The sequence below is a fragment of the Pristiophorus japonicus genome, chromosome 14 (genome assembly GCF_044704955.1).
Source record: "Pristiophorus japonicus isolate sPriJap1 chromosome 14, sPriJap1.hap1, whole genome shotgun sequence".
Lineage (NCBI taxonomy): Eukaryota > Metazoa > Chordata > Chondrichthyes > Pristiophoridae > Pristiophorus > Pristiophorus japonicus.
This window is the reverse complement of record NC_091990.1, coordinates 104802118-104821236: the sequence shown is the minus strand read 5'-3', so window position 1 is coordinate 104821236 and position 19119 is coordinate 104802118. Positions and strand designations below refer to the sequence as shown.

At 46.0% G+C, this 19119-nt stretch overlaps 1 protein-coding gene across 4 annotated transcripts in view; it reads left to right on the top strand.

The window, feature by feature from the left end:
• phrf1 (PHD and ring finger domains 1) overlaps nucleotides 1-18612 on the top strand; it is a 165930-nt gene extending 147318 nt beyond the window's left edge. For 3 of the 4 annotated variants that reach the window (XM_070899434.1, XM_070899431.1, XM_070899432.1), the window contains exons 17-19: nucleotides 6284-6352; nucleotides 11176-11304; nucleotides 12437-18612. In XM_070899434.1, the coding sequence (XP_070755535.1) occupies nucleotides 6284-6352; nucleotides 11176-11304; nucleotides 12437-12589 (351 nt within the window). In that variant the 3' untranslated portion in view covers nucleotides 12590-18612. The remainder of the gene's footprint in view (nucleotides 1-6283; nucleotides 6353-11175; nucleotides 11305-12436) is intronic. The other variant, XM_070899433.1, reaches the window with a different exon arrangement.
• The last annotated feature ends 507 nt before the right edge of the window (nucleotides 18613-19119 follow it).

Genomic DNA, 19119 nt, shown 5'->3' with positions numbered 1-19119 from the left:
CCCCAATAGGGAAATTCCCATTCATAAGCATTTGGGTAGAGTCAGCCTGGATCTGTTGCTATTGTCATGAAGGCCAAATCCAGTGATTAGCCAGATTTATAACTAACTTAGGTCAGTTCTTGTGATAGGATGGACAATCTCAAACCATCTGGCCAGCATCGGAATGCAAACTTGGTCAACACACAATGGCAGTGGCTTTCAGCCCCACAAACACAGGGTGCTTTCCACATAAACATGCCAATAAATGCCCCCCAAACAGCAGCAACCAACCATCCATGCTCTTCATCCCTTTTAGAATATTTTGTATCCCATCTGACCATGCTTATAGTGCAAACACCAAATCTGTGACAAAAATTTGAGTTTACCTTACATAGAATTACTATATAAGTTACCATTTGGACCAACTGGTCCGTGCCAGTGTTTATGTTCCACACGAGCCTCCTCCCACCCCTCTTCATCTCACCCCATCAACATATCCTGCTCTTCCTTTCTTCCTCATGTGTTTATCCAGCTTCCCCTTAAATGTATCTGTGTTAACACCACTCCCTGCGGAAGTGAGTTCCACATTCTCACCACTCTCTGGATAAAGAAGTTTCTCCTGAATTCCCGATTGGATTTATTAATGACTATCTTATATTGGTAGCCACTCGTTCTGGACTCCCCCACAAGTGGAAACATCTTCTCTACATCTACCCAATCGAACCCTTTCATAATTTAAAAGACCTCCATCAGGTTACCCCTCAGCTTTCTCTTTTCTAGGGAAAAGAGCCTCAGCCTGTTCAATCTTTCCTATTCAGCTCTGATATCGTCCTTATAAATGTGACAAGTGTTACTGGAAGTGTTTGTAACTCAGTAATGTTGAAAACAGTGGCCTCACGTGTAGAGTCACAGCTCTCAGATTTTGTATCTTTTGGGGCTAACCAAGCTTATCCATCAAGATTTAATATTTTGCCGACTGGATCTGTGCTTACCCTTGCAACGATAAGCCAACAGCTCGATGAGCATGATCTGGAAGCTGCTCGGACCCTTTTTGACTCCAATGTTAACAGAAATTGGCTTATGATCGATCATCAAAATAAACTTCCTGCCCTGACTGCTATTGGTGTAGACCAGGTATGGTGGCTACCACCACCTTTTCAATGTGTCAATGACATCTTTCTGCAGGGGTCAGTGATCCAGCTGCTCGAGATCTTTCTTGGAGCCCCTTTGGAAAAATGCAAAGCAGTAGCACCGTGTCCTTGGTATCATAGAATGACACAGCACAGAGGGAGGCCTTTCGGCCCATCATGCCTGTGCCGGCTCTTTGAAAGAACTTTGCAATTAGTCCCACTCCCCCCTGCTCTTTCCCCATAGCTCTGTATTTTTCCCCTTTCAAATATTTATCGAATTCCCGTTTGAAAGTTAGTCGAATCTGCTCCCACCGCCCTTTCAGGCAGCGTGTTCCAGATCACAAAAAAAAAGTTGCCTCATGTCACCTCTTTTTTTTGCCAATCACCTATGCCCTCTCGTTACTGACCCTCCTGCCACTGGCAACAGTTACTCCTTCTTTACTCTATCAAAACCCTTGATGATTATAACACCTCCATTAAATCTTCCCTTGACCCCCTCTACCGAGAGCAACCCTAGCTTCTCCAGTCTCTCCACGTAACTGAAATCCATCACCCCTGGTACTATTCTAGCAAATCTCCTCTGCAAAGCCTTGACATGCTTAATGTTAGGCATCCCCAGGAGCGGGAGTGCTCTGGTAGAATTATAATGTAGCAAACATCTATTTTACATTCATCACACCAATTCCATGGGATATTATTTCAAAATAGACTGTTTACAGGACTGGCTCTGGTTCTATAGTAATCCTTGGGCACAGATAGCAGCCTCGATCTATGACAGGACACTTAGAATTGGTACATGTTAGTAGTGATTACAGATGAGCCCATGGAAGTTTAAACCAAGAAGGTTTCTGCTCTTCGTTTAGCTGAACGCACAATCCCTTAGGTCAGTGACTACAAATTCCAATACTGACACCAGGTATCATCACTGAAACAGTGAGCGTCAACCCATCTTTTCAGTTTTTTAAAATTATTCGTTCATGGGATGTGGGCGTCGCTGGCAAGGCCAGCATTTATTGCCCATCCCTAATTGCCCTTGAAGGTGGTGGTGAGCCGCCGCCTTGAACCGCTGCAGTCCCGTGCAGTGAAGGTGCTCCCACAGTGCTGTTACGGAGGGAGTTCCAGGATTTTGACCCAGCAACGATGAAGGAACGGCGATATACTGTCATGTCAGGATGGTGTGTGACTCGGAGGGGAACGTTATGTCAGGATGGTGTTCCCATGCGCCTGCTGCCCTTGTCCTTCTAGGTGGTAGAGGTCGCAGGTTTGGGAGGTGCTGCCGAAGAAGCATTGGCGAGTTGCTGCAGTGCATCTTGTAGATGGTGCACACAGCAGCCACGTGGTGGAGGGAGTGGATGTTGAAGGTGGTGGATGGGGTGCCAATCAAGAGGGCTGCTTTGTCCTGGTTGGTGACACTTTGTGTGTTGTAGGAGCTGCACTTATCCAGGCAAGTGGAGAATATTCCATCCCACACCTTACTTGTGCCTTGTAGATGGTGGAAAGGCTTTGGGGAGTCAGGAGGTGCACCCGCTGCAGAATACCCAGCCTCTGATCTGTATGTCCAAGACATCCACGATGGGTGCCATCTGCCTTGTAGGCACCTTTAAAATGACAAGTGAATCCAGGGGTGAAATTTCTTTCTTAAAAGGATAATAAAGCATCTGTATCTAATTCCATTTCCAAAGTTTTTATTCTCTTTCCACTGGAATGAGAATTTCAGTGTTTGTTTCTGATGTCACTGGCGTGACAGTACTGATCTCCCACTCCTTCGCTCCATCTTCATGCAGTTTCACTGCTGGAGTCACTATCATCCTTTCGACTAGTGGTCGCGATAGATTTCACTGGTGCTCAATTTCTGTTTAACCCATTAATTTTTTCTGCTCTTTTACACTTCAATCTGAATTTTTCAAAAATGTTATCTTGCGTATTGTCTTTCAAGGAACAGGAGGAGGCCATTCAGCCCCTCAAGCCTGTTCTGCCATTCAATGAGATCACGGCTGATCTGTATCTTAACTCCATTTACTCGCTTTGGTTCCAGAACCCTTAATACCCTTACATGACAAAAATCTATCAATCTCCGTTTTGAAAGCTCCAATTGGCCCCCAGCCTCAACAGCTTTTTATGGGAGAGAGCTCCAGACTTCCACTACCCTTTGTGTGAAGAAGTGCTTCGTGACATCACCTCTGAATGGTCTTGGCTCTAATTTTAAGGTTACGCCCCCTTATTCTGGACTCTCTTCCCCGGCTGCCCCGCCAACCAGAGGAAATAGTTTCTCTATATCTACCCTATCAACTCCTTTAATCATATTAAACATCTTGATTAGATCAGCAATACTTACATGCCTAAAAACATGGATCAGTTATGAATAATTTTCTCATGGATAACATTCCTTGTTTCTGCCTTATTCATTGCAGCCTGTTTGTGGAACCTGTGGGGTAGTCTTATCCACAATCTCCACACGCCAGGCAAAGGCAATAACAATTCAGCTGCTGCGGAAAGTTTTCTTGGACTTCATATAGTTGCAGAGGTTACAGTACAGGATGCCATTCGGCCCATTACGCCTCTACCATGTCAGCCATGCCTCAGTAGCACCCTCGCCTCTCAGTCAGAAGGTTGTGGGTTCAAGTCCCACTCCCACTCCAGAGACTTGAGCACAACAATCTAGGCTGTCACTTCCAGTGCCGCACTGAGGGAGTGTTGCACTGTCGGAGGGGCAGTACTGAGGGAGTGTTGCACTGTCGGAGGGGCACTACTGAGGGGAGCGCTGCACTGTCGGAGGGGCAGTACTGAGGGAGCGCCGCACTGTCGGAGGGTCAGTACTGAGGGAGCGCCGCACTGTTGGAGGTGCTGTCTTTCGGATGAGACATTAAACTGAGGAACTGTCAGCTCTCGGGTAGATTTAAAATATCCCATGACGCCATTTTGAAGAGGAACAGGGGAATTATCCCCAGTGTCCTGTGGCCAATATTTATCCCTCAATCAACGTCACTAAAACAGATTATCTGGTTATTATCCCATTGCTGGTTGTGGCAGCTTGCAGTGCGCAAATTGGCTGCCACGTTTCCTACATTACAATTGTGACTGCACTTTTAAAAAAATTACTTCATTGGCTGTAACGCACTTTGGAGCGTCCATTCGTCGTGAAAGGCGCTGTAGAAATGCAAATGTTTCTTTTACCAGTTCTTTATTAATACTCTACTTTTTATTAATGTGGGCGTCGTTGGCAACACCAGCATTTATTGCCCATCCCTAATTGCACTGGAGAAGGTAGTGATGAGCTGCCTTCTTGAACCTCTGCAGTTTGTGTGGTGAAGGTGCTCCCAGGTGCTGTTAGGGAAGGAGTTCCAGGATTTTGACCCAGCGACAATGAAGGAACGGTGATGTATGATACATTGGAGATATGTACTCCAATCCCATTTCCCTGCCCTGTCACCATATCCTTTTCATAATTTTACTCTTAATTTTTAAATTATGTTAGTCTCTGTCTCAATAGCTGGTACCATAATAATTCTTCTACTGGATTATTAATCCACTGGCTAATAATCCAGAGAATGCCAGTTCAAGTCCCATCTCCTGAGAGAGAATTGTGTTTTTAAAGCCCCTTGCAGTAAGGATAAGTCTGTGTGAAACATTTGTCTTCCGACTTCACCCTTTGTCCTAAAATCATGCGAGTGAATATTATTCTTGGATCTTTCCTTTAATGAGGTGCCCAGAATTACAACAGTACTCCATTGTAGACAGATCAATGCCTTGTCCAAGTTCACCACCACTGCCTCGCTTTTATACTCAGCACCCCATCCATAAAACCTACAATCCCATTTTTCTGTTTATGGCATTTTACAAAGATCTATATGTCCGCTCACCTTAACCCACCCACCCCAGATTTCTTAAGTGTCTTGCCATTTAGGATACAAATTATTTTGGTGTCAGCTCAGTGGGTAACACACGCCTCTTGAGTCAGAAGGTCGTGGGATCAAGTCCCACTCCAGAAACTCGAGCGCATAATCTAGGCCGATACTGGTGCAGTACTCAGAATGTGCTGCACTGTCGGAGAGGTAGTACTGAGAGAGTGCTTCACTGTCGGAGGGGCAGTACTGAGGGAGTGCTGCACTGTCGGAGGGGCAGTACTGAGTGTGTCGCGCTGTCAAGGGGCAGTACTGAGGGAATACTGCACTGTCCGAGGGGCCACCTTTCAGGTGAGAGTTAAACTGAGGGCCCCGTCTGCCCTCCCAGGTGGATGTAAAAGATCCTATGGCACTATCTAAAGGAGAGTAGAGGAATTCTCCCCGGTGTCCTGTCCAATATTTATCCTTTTTAAAAGTAATTATGGTCTAGCCATTTATTTCATTGCTGTTTGTGCAACATTGGAAAATTGGCTGCCTAATTTTTCTGTGCTTTAAACTGTATCTGCCACCAGTCTGCCCGCTTTGCTAACCTGTTTGTCATGAAATCTGCATGCTCCTTATTTTTGTATCAGAAAGTTATATAAATAGCAGACTACATCGTTCCAACTACGGTCCTTGGGGTCACCACTACCCACACCTCATCAATCTGTAAAGTCATTCATTTACCCCTCCTCTCTGCTTTCTCTTCACTAGCTATATCTCTATCCATGCTGCTTTCCTTTAATACCCTGCCTACACCTTGATCTTCGTTCTATTGTTCAGTCGATGGGAATCAAACTTGAAAGTTTAATCGTGCACATGTTGGGGAAAATGATGTAGAGATGTTCCTCCCCTGCCCCCAAATATGTTTGACATGGGTCATTGTTGTCCCTCCTTCCCAAATCCCAGAATTCTCCTGATATTCCAATAGCAAGATCATGGGAACACCATCATCTGCAAGTTCCCCTCCCAAGTGATGCATAATCTTTACTTGGACATAAATCGGCTGTTCCTCATCATCGCTGGGTCAAAGTCCTGGAACTCCCTCCCTAACAGCACTGTGGGAACATCTTCACCACACGGACTGCAGCGGTTCAAGAAGGCGGCTCACCACTACCTTCTCGATGGCAATTAGGGGTGGGCAATAAATGCTGGGCTTGCTGGTGTTGCCCACATCGTGTGATAATTATCCATCCCTAACCATCGCTTCACCCCATGATTAATGAAATAACCTTGGGCCACCTTGGTCCTACTCCCTGCAGCTCCCTCAAGATCTTTCTCTCCACCTTTTAGAACCTCCTCGGGGTCTTTGACCAAGCTTCCGACACCCTTCCTCAGGACCAGTTTTCCTTGTGCCTGCTCGTAAGTTCCTTGGAACGTTTCTTTGCATTAAAGTAGTTAAATAAATGCGAGTTGTTAACTGGTGATCTCAGCTGCCTAACACACGAGCAGAATTGAGAGTGCATTGGGATGCAAATTCAGCCAATTGGATAGCTCTTAAGTTAGAATAAGGGGGAAAGATGCACGTTAATCTTTTCTTTACTCGGAGTGGTGAGAATGTGGAACTTGCTACTACAAGGAGTGGTTGAGGAAAATATTCTAGCTGCATTAAGGGGCAGCATGAGGGAGAAAGGAATAGAAGGATATGCTGACAGGGTGAGATGAAGTAAATGGGGTGCGAGGAGGCTTATGTGGACCATAAACACCAGCTGAATGGCCTATTTCTGTGCTGTACATTCAATGTAATTCTATGTACAGGAAGGAAAAAAGGATTTCTATAGTGCCTTTCACACCACATACAAACATAAACATTAGATTCAGGAGCAGGCCATTTGGCCCTTCGAGCCTGCACCGCCATTCAATAAGATCATGGCTGATCATTCAACCTCAGCTGCGGAATACCAAAGGGCAGAAAATGCTAGTGGAAGTTGTGTACAGGCCACCAAACAGTAGGAGTGAGGTTGGGGATGGCATCAAACAAGAAATTAGGGATGTGTGCAATAAAGGTACAGCAGTTATCATGGGCGACTTTAATCTACATATAGATTGAGTTAACCAAGTTTGTAGCAATGTGGTGGAGGAGGATTTCCTGGAGTGTATTAGGGATGGCTTTCTAGACTAATACGTCGAGGAACCAACTGGAGAGCTGGCCATCCTAGACTGGGTGTTGTGTAATGAGAGAAAACTAATTAGCAATCTTGTTGTGTGAGGCCCCCTGGGGAAGAGTGACCATAATATGGTAGAATTCTTTATTAAGATGGAGAGTGACAGTGTTAATTCAGAGACTAGGGTCCTGAACTTAAGGAAAGGTAACTTTGACGGTATGAGGCATGAATTGGCTAGGATAGATTGGCAAATAATACGTAAAGGGTTGACAGTGGATAAGCAATGGCAGACATTTATAGATTACATGGATGTACTTCAACAATTGTACATCCCTGTCTGGAGTAAAAATAAAAAGGGGAAGGTAGCTCAACCATGGCTAACAAGGGAAATTAGGGATACAAGCAAGAGGCACATAAATTGGCTAGAAAAAGCAGCAACCCTGAGGACTGGGAGAAATTTAGAATTCAGCAGAGGACAAAGGGTCTAATTAGGAGGGGAAAAATAAAGTATGAGAGGAAGCTTACAGGGAACATAAAAACTGACTACAAAAGCTTCTATAGATCTGTGAAGAGAAAAAGTTTAGTGAAGACCAACGTAGGTTCTTTGCCGACAGAATCAGGTGAATTTATAATGGGGAACAAAGAAATGGCAGACCAATTGAACAAATACTTTGGATCTGTCTTCACTAAGGAAGACACAAATAACCTTCTGGAAATACTAGGGGTTTGAGGGTCTAGCGAAATCCTTATTAATCAGGAAATTGTGTTAGGGAAATTGATGGGATTGAGAGCCGATAAATCCCCAGGACCTGATAGGCTGCATCCCAGAGTACTTAAGTAAGTGGCCCTAGAAATAGTGGATGCATTGGTGATCATTTTCCAACATTCTATTGACTCGAGATCAGTTCCTATTGACTAGAGGGTAGCTAATGTAACACCACTTTTTAAAAAAGGAGGGAGAGAGAAAACAGGTAATTATAGACCGGTTAGCCTGACATCGGTGGTGGGGAAAATGTTGGAATCATTTATTAAAGATGAAATAATAGCGCATTTGGAAAGCAGTGACAGGATCGGTTCAAGTTAGCATGGATTTATGAAAGGGAAATCATGCTTGACAAATCTTCTAGAATTTTTTGAGGATGTAACTAGTAGTGGACAAGGGAGAACCAGTGGATGTGGTGTATTTGGACTTTCAAAAGGCTTTTGACAGGGTCCCACACAAGAGATTCGTGTGCAGAATTAAAGCATATGGTATTGGGGGTAATGTATTGACGTGGTTAGAGAACTGGTTGGCAGACAGGAAGCAGAAAGTGGGAATAAACGGGTCCTTTTCAGAATGGCAGGCAGTGACCAGTGGGGTGCCTCAGGGTTCAGTGCTGGGACCCCAGCTATTTACAATATACATCAATGATTTAGATGAAGGAATTGAATGTAATATCTCCAAGTTTGCAGATGACACTAAGCTGGGTGACGGTGTGAGCTGTGAGGAGGATGCTAAGAGACTGCAGGATAATTTGGTGGGCAAATGCATGGCAGGTGCAGTATAATGTGGATAAATGTGAGGTTATCCACTTTGGTGGCAAAAACAGGAAGGCAGATTATTATCTGAATGGTGACAGGTTAGGAAAAGGGGAGGTGCAACGAGACCTGGGTGTCATGGTACATCAGTCATTAAAGTTTGGCTTGCAGGTACAGCAGGCGGTGAAGAAGGCAAATGGCATGTTGGCCTTCATAGCTAGAGGATTTGAGTATAGGAGCATGGAGGTCTTACTGCAGTTGTACAGAGCCTTGGTGAGGTCACACCTGGAATATTGTGTTCAGTTTTGGTCCCCTAATCTGAGGAAGGACGTTCTTGTTACTGAGGGAGTACAGCGAAGGTTCACCAGATTGATTCCCGGGATGGCAGGTCTGACATATGAGGAGAGACTGGATCAACTGGGCTTGTATCCACTGGAGTTTAGAAGAATGAGAGGGGATCTCATAGAAACATATAAAATTATGACGGGATTGGACAGGTTAGAGGCAGGAAGAATGTTCCCGTTGCTGGGGAGTTCTAGAACCAGGGGTCACAGTCTAAGAATAAGGGGTAAGCCATTTAGGACCGAGATGAGGAGAAACTTCTTCACTCAGAGTGGTTAACCTGTGGAATTCTCTACCGCAGAAAGTTATTGAGGCTAGTTCATTAGATATATTCTAAAAGGGAGTTAGATATGGCCCTTACGGCCAAAGGGATGAAGGGGTATGGAGAGAAAGCAGGAAAGGGGTACTGAGGTGAATGATCAGCCATGATCTTATTGAATGGCGGTGCAGGCTTGAAAGGGCCGAATGGTCTGCTCCTGTACCTAATTTCTATGTTTTAGTACCACTTTCCTGCTTTCTCTCCATACCCCTTGATCCAGTCTTTCTTCATATGTCAGTCCTGCCATCCCGGGAATCAGTCTGGTGAAACTTCGCTGTACTGCCTCAATAGCAAGAATGTCCTTCCTCAGATTAGGAGACCAAAACTGAACACACTATTCTAGGTGTGGCCTCACCAAGGCTATGTACAACTGCAGTAAGACCTCCCTGCTCTTATACTCAAATCCTCTAGCTATGAAGGCCAACATGCCATTTGCCTTCTTCACCATCTGCTATACCTGCATGCCAACCTTCAATGACTGATGTACCATGACACCCAGGTCTCGTTGCACCTCCCCTTTTCCTAATCTGTCACCATTCAGTAATATTCTGTCTTCCTGTTTTTGCCACCAAAGTGGATAACCTCACATTTATCCACATTATACTGCATCTGCCATGCATTTGCCCACTCACCTAACCTGTCCAAGTCACCCTGCAGCCTCTTAGAATCCTGCTCACACTGCCACCCAGCTTAGTGTCATCTGCAAACTTGGAGATATTACATTCAATTCCTTCATCTAAATCATTGATGTATATTGTAAATAGCTGGGGTCCCAGCACCTGAACCCTGCAGCACCCCACTGGTCACTGCCTGCCATTCTGAAAAGGACCCGTTTATTCCCACTCTCTGCTTCCTGTCTGCCAACCAGTTTTCTAACCACGTCAATACATTATCCCCAATACCATGTGCTTTAATTTTGCACACTAATCTCTTGTGTGGGACCTTGTCAAAAGCCTTTTGAAAGTCCAAATACACCACATCCACTGGTTCTCCCTTGTCCACTCTACTAGTTACATCCTCAAAAAATTCTAGAAGATTTGTCAAGCATGATTTCCCTTTCGTAAATCTATGCTGACTAGGACTGAAACTGTCACTGCTTTCCAAATGCGCTGCTATTTCTTCTTTAATAATTGATTCCAACATTTTCCCCACTACTGATGTCAGGCTCAGTGGATGTCTCAAAGCACTTTATAGCCAATGAAGTACTTTTGGGGTAAAAACAGAAAATGCTGGCAATCTCAGGGGGTCAGGGAGCGTCTGTGACGACAAACAGAGTTAATGTTTCAGCTCGATTTCTCTCTACACAGACGCTGCCTGACCCGTTGAGATTTCCAGCATTTTCTGTTTTCATTTCAGATTCCAGCATCCGCAGTGTTTTACTTAACTACTTTTGGAGTGCAGTCATTGTTGTAATGTAGGAAACGCGGCAGCAAGCTCCCACAAACAGCAATGTGATGATGACCAGATAATCTGTTTTTGTTATGTTGATTGAGGGACAAATATTGGCCAGGACTCCGGGGATAACTCCTGCTCTTCTTCGAAATAGTGCCATGGGATGGGGCCTCGGTTTAACGTCTTATCCGAATGTAGGCACCTCCGACAGTGCAGCGCTCCCTCAGTGCTGCCCCTCAGACAGTGCAGTTCTCAGTATTGCCCCTCCAACTGTGCAGCTCTCTCTCAGCACTGCACAGGAGTGACGGCCTAGATTTATGTGCTCAAGACTCTGGAGCTTGAACCCACAACCTTCTGACTCAGAGGCGAGGGTGCTACGCACTGAGCCACAGCTGACGCTACGTTAATGTACAGTTACAGTTAGGTTACAGTACTTGGTGACTGCGCACTGTAATTTTATGACCGGATAGAAAGAAAATGCTCAATAAACTATTTCCTTTCTGTTTCAGTATATAAAGAAGCTTCAATTGCAGGAGAGGGCTGTTGAAGAAGCCAAATTAGCATTAAAGCCCTACTACCAGAGTAAAGAGATCACCAAAGAGGAGTACAAAGAAATTCTACGCAAAGCAGTGCAAAAGGTAGGAGCATGATGGAATGAACTCATAAATTTGAGCTTTCAGCCCAGTGAGCAGGCAGGGTGTAGCAGTAGCCTGTTTTATAAAGGCCGAGGTAAGATGGATGCAGACCGTTTAACTGTAGGGTCCGAACATTTCAAAATGATCTCGGAGACTGTTCAGAGATTGAACTAATCTGATAACTGGACTAATAATCCAAAGGAGGAGGCCATTCGGCCCGTTGTGCCTGTGCCGGCTCTTTGAAAGAACGATCCAATTATTCCCACTCGCCCTGCCCTTTCCCCACAGCCCTGCCCCATACCCACTGTCCCCTACCCCAATACCCCCTTGTCCCATATCCTTCGTCCCCAATCCCACACATGCATCCCAAACCCTCTGCCGCCATTCTCAACCCGTGCCATATCCCATACCCCCTAGCCCACATCCCCAATCTCCTACCTATCATACCCCCTTTTCCCTATCCCATACCACAACCTCTACGCCTATCATACCCCATTTCCCCTAAAGCCCAGCCTCTCACTGTTGAATCTCCCAACTCTCCGCATCACCCAAATCCCACCGTAGTAGTTTTGAGAATTTGGAAATAAAAAGCTGGTATCTGTAAAAAAAATAAAATAAAAGTGACCATGAAACTTTTGGGTTGTCATAAGCACCTAACTGGGTAACTAATGTCCCTTTCGGGAAGGAAACCTACTGTCCTTACCCGGTCTGGGCCTATAGGTGACTCCAGTTCTACACCAACATGGTTGACTCTTAACTCCCTCAGTACTGCCCCTCCGACGGTGCAGTGCTCCCTCAGTACTGCCCCTCCGACGGTGCAGCGCTCCCTCAGTACTGCCCCTCCGACAGTGCAGCGCTCCCTCAGTACTGCCCCTCCGACAGTGCAGCGCTCCCTCAGTACTGCACTGGGAGTGTCGGCCTAGATTATGGGCTCAAGTCCTGAAGTGAGGCCGGAACCCACAACTTTCTGTCTCTCATGAGAGTGCTATCTACTAAGCCAAGGTATCTCACTGAGAATTAATTGTCATCTCAGCGCAATAGAAGGAGGAGATGGAGGCAGTGGGTACAGAAATGGAAGAAAAGTTTTAATACAAAGTTTGAGAAATGCGGCTTAGTGTTTTATATCATGCCGCAGATCTGCCACAGCAAGAGTGGTGAAATTAATCCGGTTAAGGTTGCTAACCTTGTGAAAGGTTACGTGGAGAAGTACAAACACATCAGAAAACATAAGAAAGGAGCAGAGGGAGAAAGCAGCAAAGAAACAGATGAAAAGCCAGAGGAGAGCTGAAACGTGTGAGACCTGCACGGACAATAGAAGCGTTGGTTCATTGTACGGTTTCTCCCGTGAATGTGGAGGCAACTCCGAGACCAATCCAAACAGGGCAATGTTGGCTGCAGCACCGAGACACTTTATATATTTCATGGTATCGTCAGTCAATGTATAAATGCGCCTGGGAGAACGGAAAACAAACGGCTAGAAGATCTTCACTGGACCCTTCCTGCCCACTCTCTTCTTTTTGTACAATAGAACAGAATTTCACACTGTGACTGTCTATCCTGCCATGAATCCGGTTTGTAGACATTGTTTGCCTTTAGCATAATGTTCCTTTTACTTAAGATGGATTGAATACTTGAAGCTCCGTTTAGTCAGTCTGATTGTGCCTGAAAAAAGGTAAAAGTCTAAATAACTCGGGTTTATAAAACATTGGTCACTTTTTTCAACCAGTCTCATTTTTTAGGTTACCTGTTTCTGGGTAAAACGTAACGTACTTTGGCTTCTCAAAATCTGCAAAAGGATCATCAATGCTCTAAACTGCTTGTCATAAATTATAATTTAAAAGCCATAATTGCATCTTTTATTGCTGTAAATAATATTCCAAATAATTCATTTGTTAGAGAAATGGAGTGTTTTTTTTCTTTCCCCAGTATGAATCATTATGGGTTTGTGATGATAAAATGCAGTGTAAATGGTATTAATTCATGCTGGGTTTATTCCTTCCGTTGCCCCGTGCTTCAATAAACTCCGACTAAAGCTAGCAAACAATGCGCAGAAAACCCAGGCTGAACACTCACCTCTAGTAACTTACAGGGAATATTCACTATTTCTGTTAACGGGTCCCAGCACAACAGGAGATGGTCTGAGAGCTTCAGATCGAGACAATCGAGCCTGTTGCACAGGAACAGGAGGAGGCCATTCACTCCCTCGAGCCCATTACACAGCAACATGAGGAGGCCATTCAGCCCTTCGAGCCTGTTACACAGGAACAGGAGGAGGCCATTCAGCCCCTCGAGCCCATTACACAGGAACAGGAGGAGGCCATTCACCTCCTCGAGCCCATTACACAGGAACAGGAGAAGGCCATTCAGCCCCTTGAGCCTGTTGCACAGGAACAGGAGGAGGCATTTCAGCCCCTCGGGCCTGTTACACAGGAACAGGAAGAGGCCATTCAGCCCCTTTAGCCTGCTCCAGCATTCAGTCATATCACAGCTGACCTGTACCTCAATTCCGTCTATTGCCGTCACTCTGTATCTCTCTGTACCCTTTACCCAACAAAGTCTCAATCTCACTGTTGAAAACTCCAATTGGCATGCAGAATCCACAGCCTTTAGGGGCAAGTGAGTTGCTAGATTTCTACCCTATCACGTTCTCTGAATATAGCAAATACCGTTTTAAATCTAGAGATGTGGCCATTATTTATTGCCCATTCCTAGTTGCCCTGACAACTGAGTGGCTTAATTGGCAGCCGTAGTGTGTGGGATAGGAGTCTCTGTGTTCGGGTATGGGACGAGCCGTGTCCTTCCATGAAGGGCATTCGTCAACCAAGGAGAAGCAGAATGCAGCACATGCTGGACATCTGAAATAAAAGCACTAAATGCTGGAAACACTCAGCGGGTCAGGCAGCCTCTGGGGGGAGAGAAACACAGTTGACGTTTCAGCTCGATGACTCTCATTAGTGAATCAATTGGGTTTTTCATGGTTATTTTCAGCCCATAACCTTACCAGTTTGTATCTAAGCAACAACAGTTGCCAAAACAAATGGAATCATTGGTCAATCCAACGTGTATATTGCCAGCTCCGTCGTCCCTAAACTTCAACTGGTCCACAATACCATCCCCTGCGGCCTGTTGGTCCAACTCTGGCCAACACATCGCTTTCATCCTCTCTGCACATCCCTCCGCAGTGTCCCCTCGCCCCTCCCGTTCCCCTCGCCTCGCCCCTCCTGTCCTCGCCCCTCCCGTCCTCCCGTGCCCGCCTTCCCTTGTCCCCGTCCCCGCCTCCCCTCAAGCCCCCCCGCCTCACCTTGCATCCCCCACCCCGCCTCCTCACGCCCCCGTCCGCGCCTCCTCGCACCCCCACCGCGCCTCCTCGCACCCCCACCCCGCCTCCTCGCCCCCCTGGGTCCTCGCCCCTCACGCCTCAGCCTTAGGCTGCAAGCCCAAGTTGCTCTCACTCTGGTTCTGTGCATCTCCCGTTCCACCATCTGACTTATTCAACCAGGCTTTTGTCTGCCCTCACTCCCTCACTCACTGCTCAGTGTCCACTTCCACTCCTCTGGGAAATGCCTTGGATCATTTTTCGACATTCAAGGTGCTTTCTCAATGCCCAGTTATTGTATTGTCCACATTGGAACTCTAAATTGTACCAAATATTCTACAATGATGTTTGGAAATGTGAGATTTTTTGCATTTTCCATCTTTTAAAAACCCAGGTCTAGAAATTCGGTGCATTGGCGCCTCCCGTTAGGGTCCCCCTGGGGGCGCAATTGTGTTAGTGACCGAACGCGGCGCTGACAACGCCTCTCGCCATATTGGGCGGGCGTTTAACGGCGATTGTGCCCCGATCTCCAGCGCCCGGAGATCGTGACTTCATCGCCGCACGCATCGCTCCGTTAGCGGCCCGGCCCCACAATTCACTTTCGCCCCCTGCAGCAGCGCCAGGAGCAAACAGGACACGTGGATCGGACGGCCGGCCGCTACCGGGGCGATGCTTAAAGGCCAGGGAGGAGACGTAAATTTAAAAAAAACGTAACGTTTTTGCTGCATTCCTCTGTCATCTTGACGGGGTCCTGCCCGCGATCGCTCAGCTTAGCTCGAGTGCCGAGTTGATCGCGAGAGTCCCCGATCCTTTGGTGGTCCGGCAAGGAAATGTTTTACTTGCAGAGCCTGCAGCGATGATGCTTCCCTTTGATTGCGACAGCGCTGCATGGCCCCTCGAGCCCGCTCCGCATTCAGTAAGATCATGGCTGATCTTACCTTGACCTCAACTCCACTTCCCTGCCCACTCCCCATAACCCTTCACTCCCTTATCGTTCAAAATCTGTCTATCTCCACCTTAAATATATTAAATGACCCAGCCTCCACAGCTCTCTGGGGCAGCGAATTCCACAGATTTTCAACCGTCTGAGAGAAGAAATTCCTCCTCATCTCAGTTTTAAATGAGAATCCCCTTATTCTGAGTCTATGCCCCCGAGTTCTGGATTCCCCCACGAGGGAAACATCCTCTCTGCATCCACCTTGTCGAGCCCCCTCAGAATCTTGTGTTTCAATATCACCTCTCATTCTTCTGAACTCAAATGAGTATAGGCTCAACCTATCTTTATAATTCAACCCCTTCATCTCTGGAATCAACCTAGTGAACCTTCTCTGAACAGCCTCCAATGCAAGTATATCCTTCCTTAAATATGGAAACCAAAACTGTACGTAGTACTCCAGGTGTGGTCTCACCAATACCCTGTACAGTTGTAGTAGGCTTCTCTGCTTTTATACTCCATCCCCCTTGCAATAAAGGCCAATATTCCATTTGCCTTCCTGATTACCTGCTGTACCTGTTTGCTAACTTTTTGTGTTTCATGCACAAGGCTTGATTTTGCGCTCCACTTCCTTTCTGGAGCACTAAAGCAAATGTTTTGAGAGCGGGGAAACATTAGCGCCTGCTGCTAAGTTTCCCGGCTTTCAAAAGTAACTGCCCTCTGATGGGGCACTAATCAATTTTTCCCCCCAAATGTAGTCTGTAAGTGTGTAGGTACATTTACAAATCTTCTTAGATTGCTTATAAAGTCAGGCGGCAACAGATGTCTATGGAGGAGAAATCTTTTCACCCAGAGGGTGGTGAGGGTCTGGAACTCACTGCCTGAAAGGGTGGTAGAGGCAGAAATCCTCACCACATTTAAAAAGTACTTGGATGTGTACTTGAAGTACTGTAACCTGCAGGGCTACGGACCAAGAGCTGGAAAGTGGGATTAGGCTGTATAGCTCTTTTGTCAGCCGGCGCAGACACAATCTGCCGAAATGTTGTGTTGTCAACTTCTCTGGGTGATTATTATTTTAAAGAGGCGTATAATCGATCCACAACTGAGCAAGATTTTATATTCGAAAGCCCAATACTGAATTTCTCTGGGGCTTGGCGGGAGGTTGACCTCACTGAATTATGTCTGTTGTGTTGAGTTGATCACTGAAAGCTCAGACCCAGTAAGACTCTTTCCCCCATCCCTGCCCTCCTTCCCCTCCACGTCCTATCGAACAGAGCATTATGTTGAAGCTTATTTGTTTTCAGCATCTATTACATTTTCGATTTATGGTTTAAATCCTGGTGTAATAGGGAGGCAAGGAGAGAATGAGGGGCTGAATGGCCTACTCCTACTCCTAATTCTTATGTTCTGGTGGCGAATTTGATGGTGTGAAGCACTTAATCAAACTCTCTCTTGCTGATTGCCTAGTTTTGATATATTTTTGTCTAATTTTATTTAAGTTAACAATGTTTATCGACCTGGCAGCTTGATGAGTGGGCGTCCAGCAAGGGCACGGCACTGCAGATTTGGTTCACCACCAGCGTTAGCCGGCCTCAGTTAGGCCTTACTGTATCTGAGGTTAGTGTCGACAGATCAGGATGAGTGGGATGGCCTTTCTGCTGCTGATCGGTGGGTGAGGGCAGGATCAGACTGGGCTGTGATGGAGTAGCCACCTACCCATCCTCTTGGGTAAGGTATTGGAGCTGGAGGTGAGTGTGCCCCACAATGTGCGGAGAGGTGACCCGAGGATGTTACTTGCCATCTGCAAACAGTAATAAAGTAAATAATTGAAACCGAAAATGCTGGAAGCACTCAGCAGGTCAGGCAGCATCTGTGGAGAGAGAAACGGAGTTAATGTTTCGGGTCAAGTGACCCTTCGTCAGAACTGGAAAAATTCAAAATGTAACAGATTCTTAAGGAAGTGCAGGGGCAATGAAGGGGGGAGGAACAAACAAAAGGGAAGGTCTGTGATAGGGCGGAAGGCAGAAATGGTTTAAGAGACAAAAGGGATGATGGGCAAAAAGGAGATGGTAATGGCACAAGTTAGGAAACAAAAGATGAATCTAGATAGGGTGTGAATGGCAGAATCATCACCAGCTGCCGTGGGGAAGAGAAAAAAGAGGGTGGGGGGGTTTTGAGATTTTATTTCAGATTCCAGCATCCGCGGTATTTTGCTTTTGTAATTAAGTAGATAAGTTGATGCATATGCCAAATGGGTTGTGTTGAAATCTCCAAGGAGCTGTGCAGTGCAGCGGTGCAGTTGCCCCAACATACTGTGTACAGTTATGGTTGGTGAAATATAAAGGGGCTCCCGAGCCTTTGAGCTGGTACAACGCCATGCAAAGAGGCTGATCCATGGTGTGGAATGGACGAGCTATGAGAAATGATCAGATACGTTGCAGTGCTGATTGGCTTCCCCTCCGAAGCCGGGAGCTTTGCTGCCCTAACTTACTGTTTACACATTTACTGTCTCTGGGCAGTGAGATTTTAGACCTTCGAGAGTTTTTTACGGGCACTCAAAAAAAAAAAAAATGCCATTTTTAGCGTGCTTGTTTAATGTATGGTCCCTGAATGTCTCACATCAGTGGGAACATACAACAGTCAACTAGGAGCAAGAGACTTAAGCCAGTGTTCGGATCAAACAGTCCTGAGAAGGTATAAACAATTTTATTGGTTTGGACGCAGTTTGAAAAAGAGTTAAGTATCGCATTGAAGACATTTAACATTCTTGGATTTTGCTGTTCTTCACTTGGATGGTGTAGTGAATTCTCAATATAGATAATTGAGACATTAACATTTTTACCTAAAATAATTCTACAAACACACTCAAGGCTGTCTACTTAGGACTTTGCCAATGTACCAACGTGTGTGTGTGTATGCACACAAACTTCCAGTAGAATTTTCAACTTATCTACGTTTACTTTGATTCATTATTCTGGAGTGATTTGAGTTCTGAAATGTTGAACGTGTTGATTGCAATATCCAGCAGTTGTTCTCCCAGACATTGATTACAATGCTTTATGTCCCATTCTGGTTCTTCGTTTTTTTTTTAATACATTTATTCGCGGGATGTGGACGTCGCTGGCAAGGCCGGCATTTGGATTTTTTTTGCCCATCCCGAGGTGCCCAGAGAAGGTGGTGGTGGGCTTTCTTGGCCTGCTGCTGTGTCGCGGTTTGATGCAACTGAGTGGCTTGTGGGGCTGTTACGTTGGTGTTGGACTGGAGTCACATACAGGCCAGAACAGGTAAGCGATGTTCCGCCGAATATGTTTTTGGGGTATGCCGCCCCTTTGCAGCCCATTCACAAGCTAGTGTTGATAAAGCGGGTGCCGGGCTGCGTGGGACCGGCGGAAAACTGCTGGCGCGTAGCTGAGGGGGTCATGGGCAAGGTACCGCGGGTTTCTTTAGCTATCCTTTTACAGCAGCAACAACTTGCATTTCTATAGTGTCTTTATCATACTAAAACGTCCCAAGCCACTTCACAGGAGCGATTAATAAACAAATTTTGACAGCGATTCACATACAACAA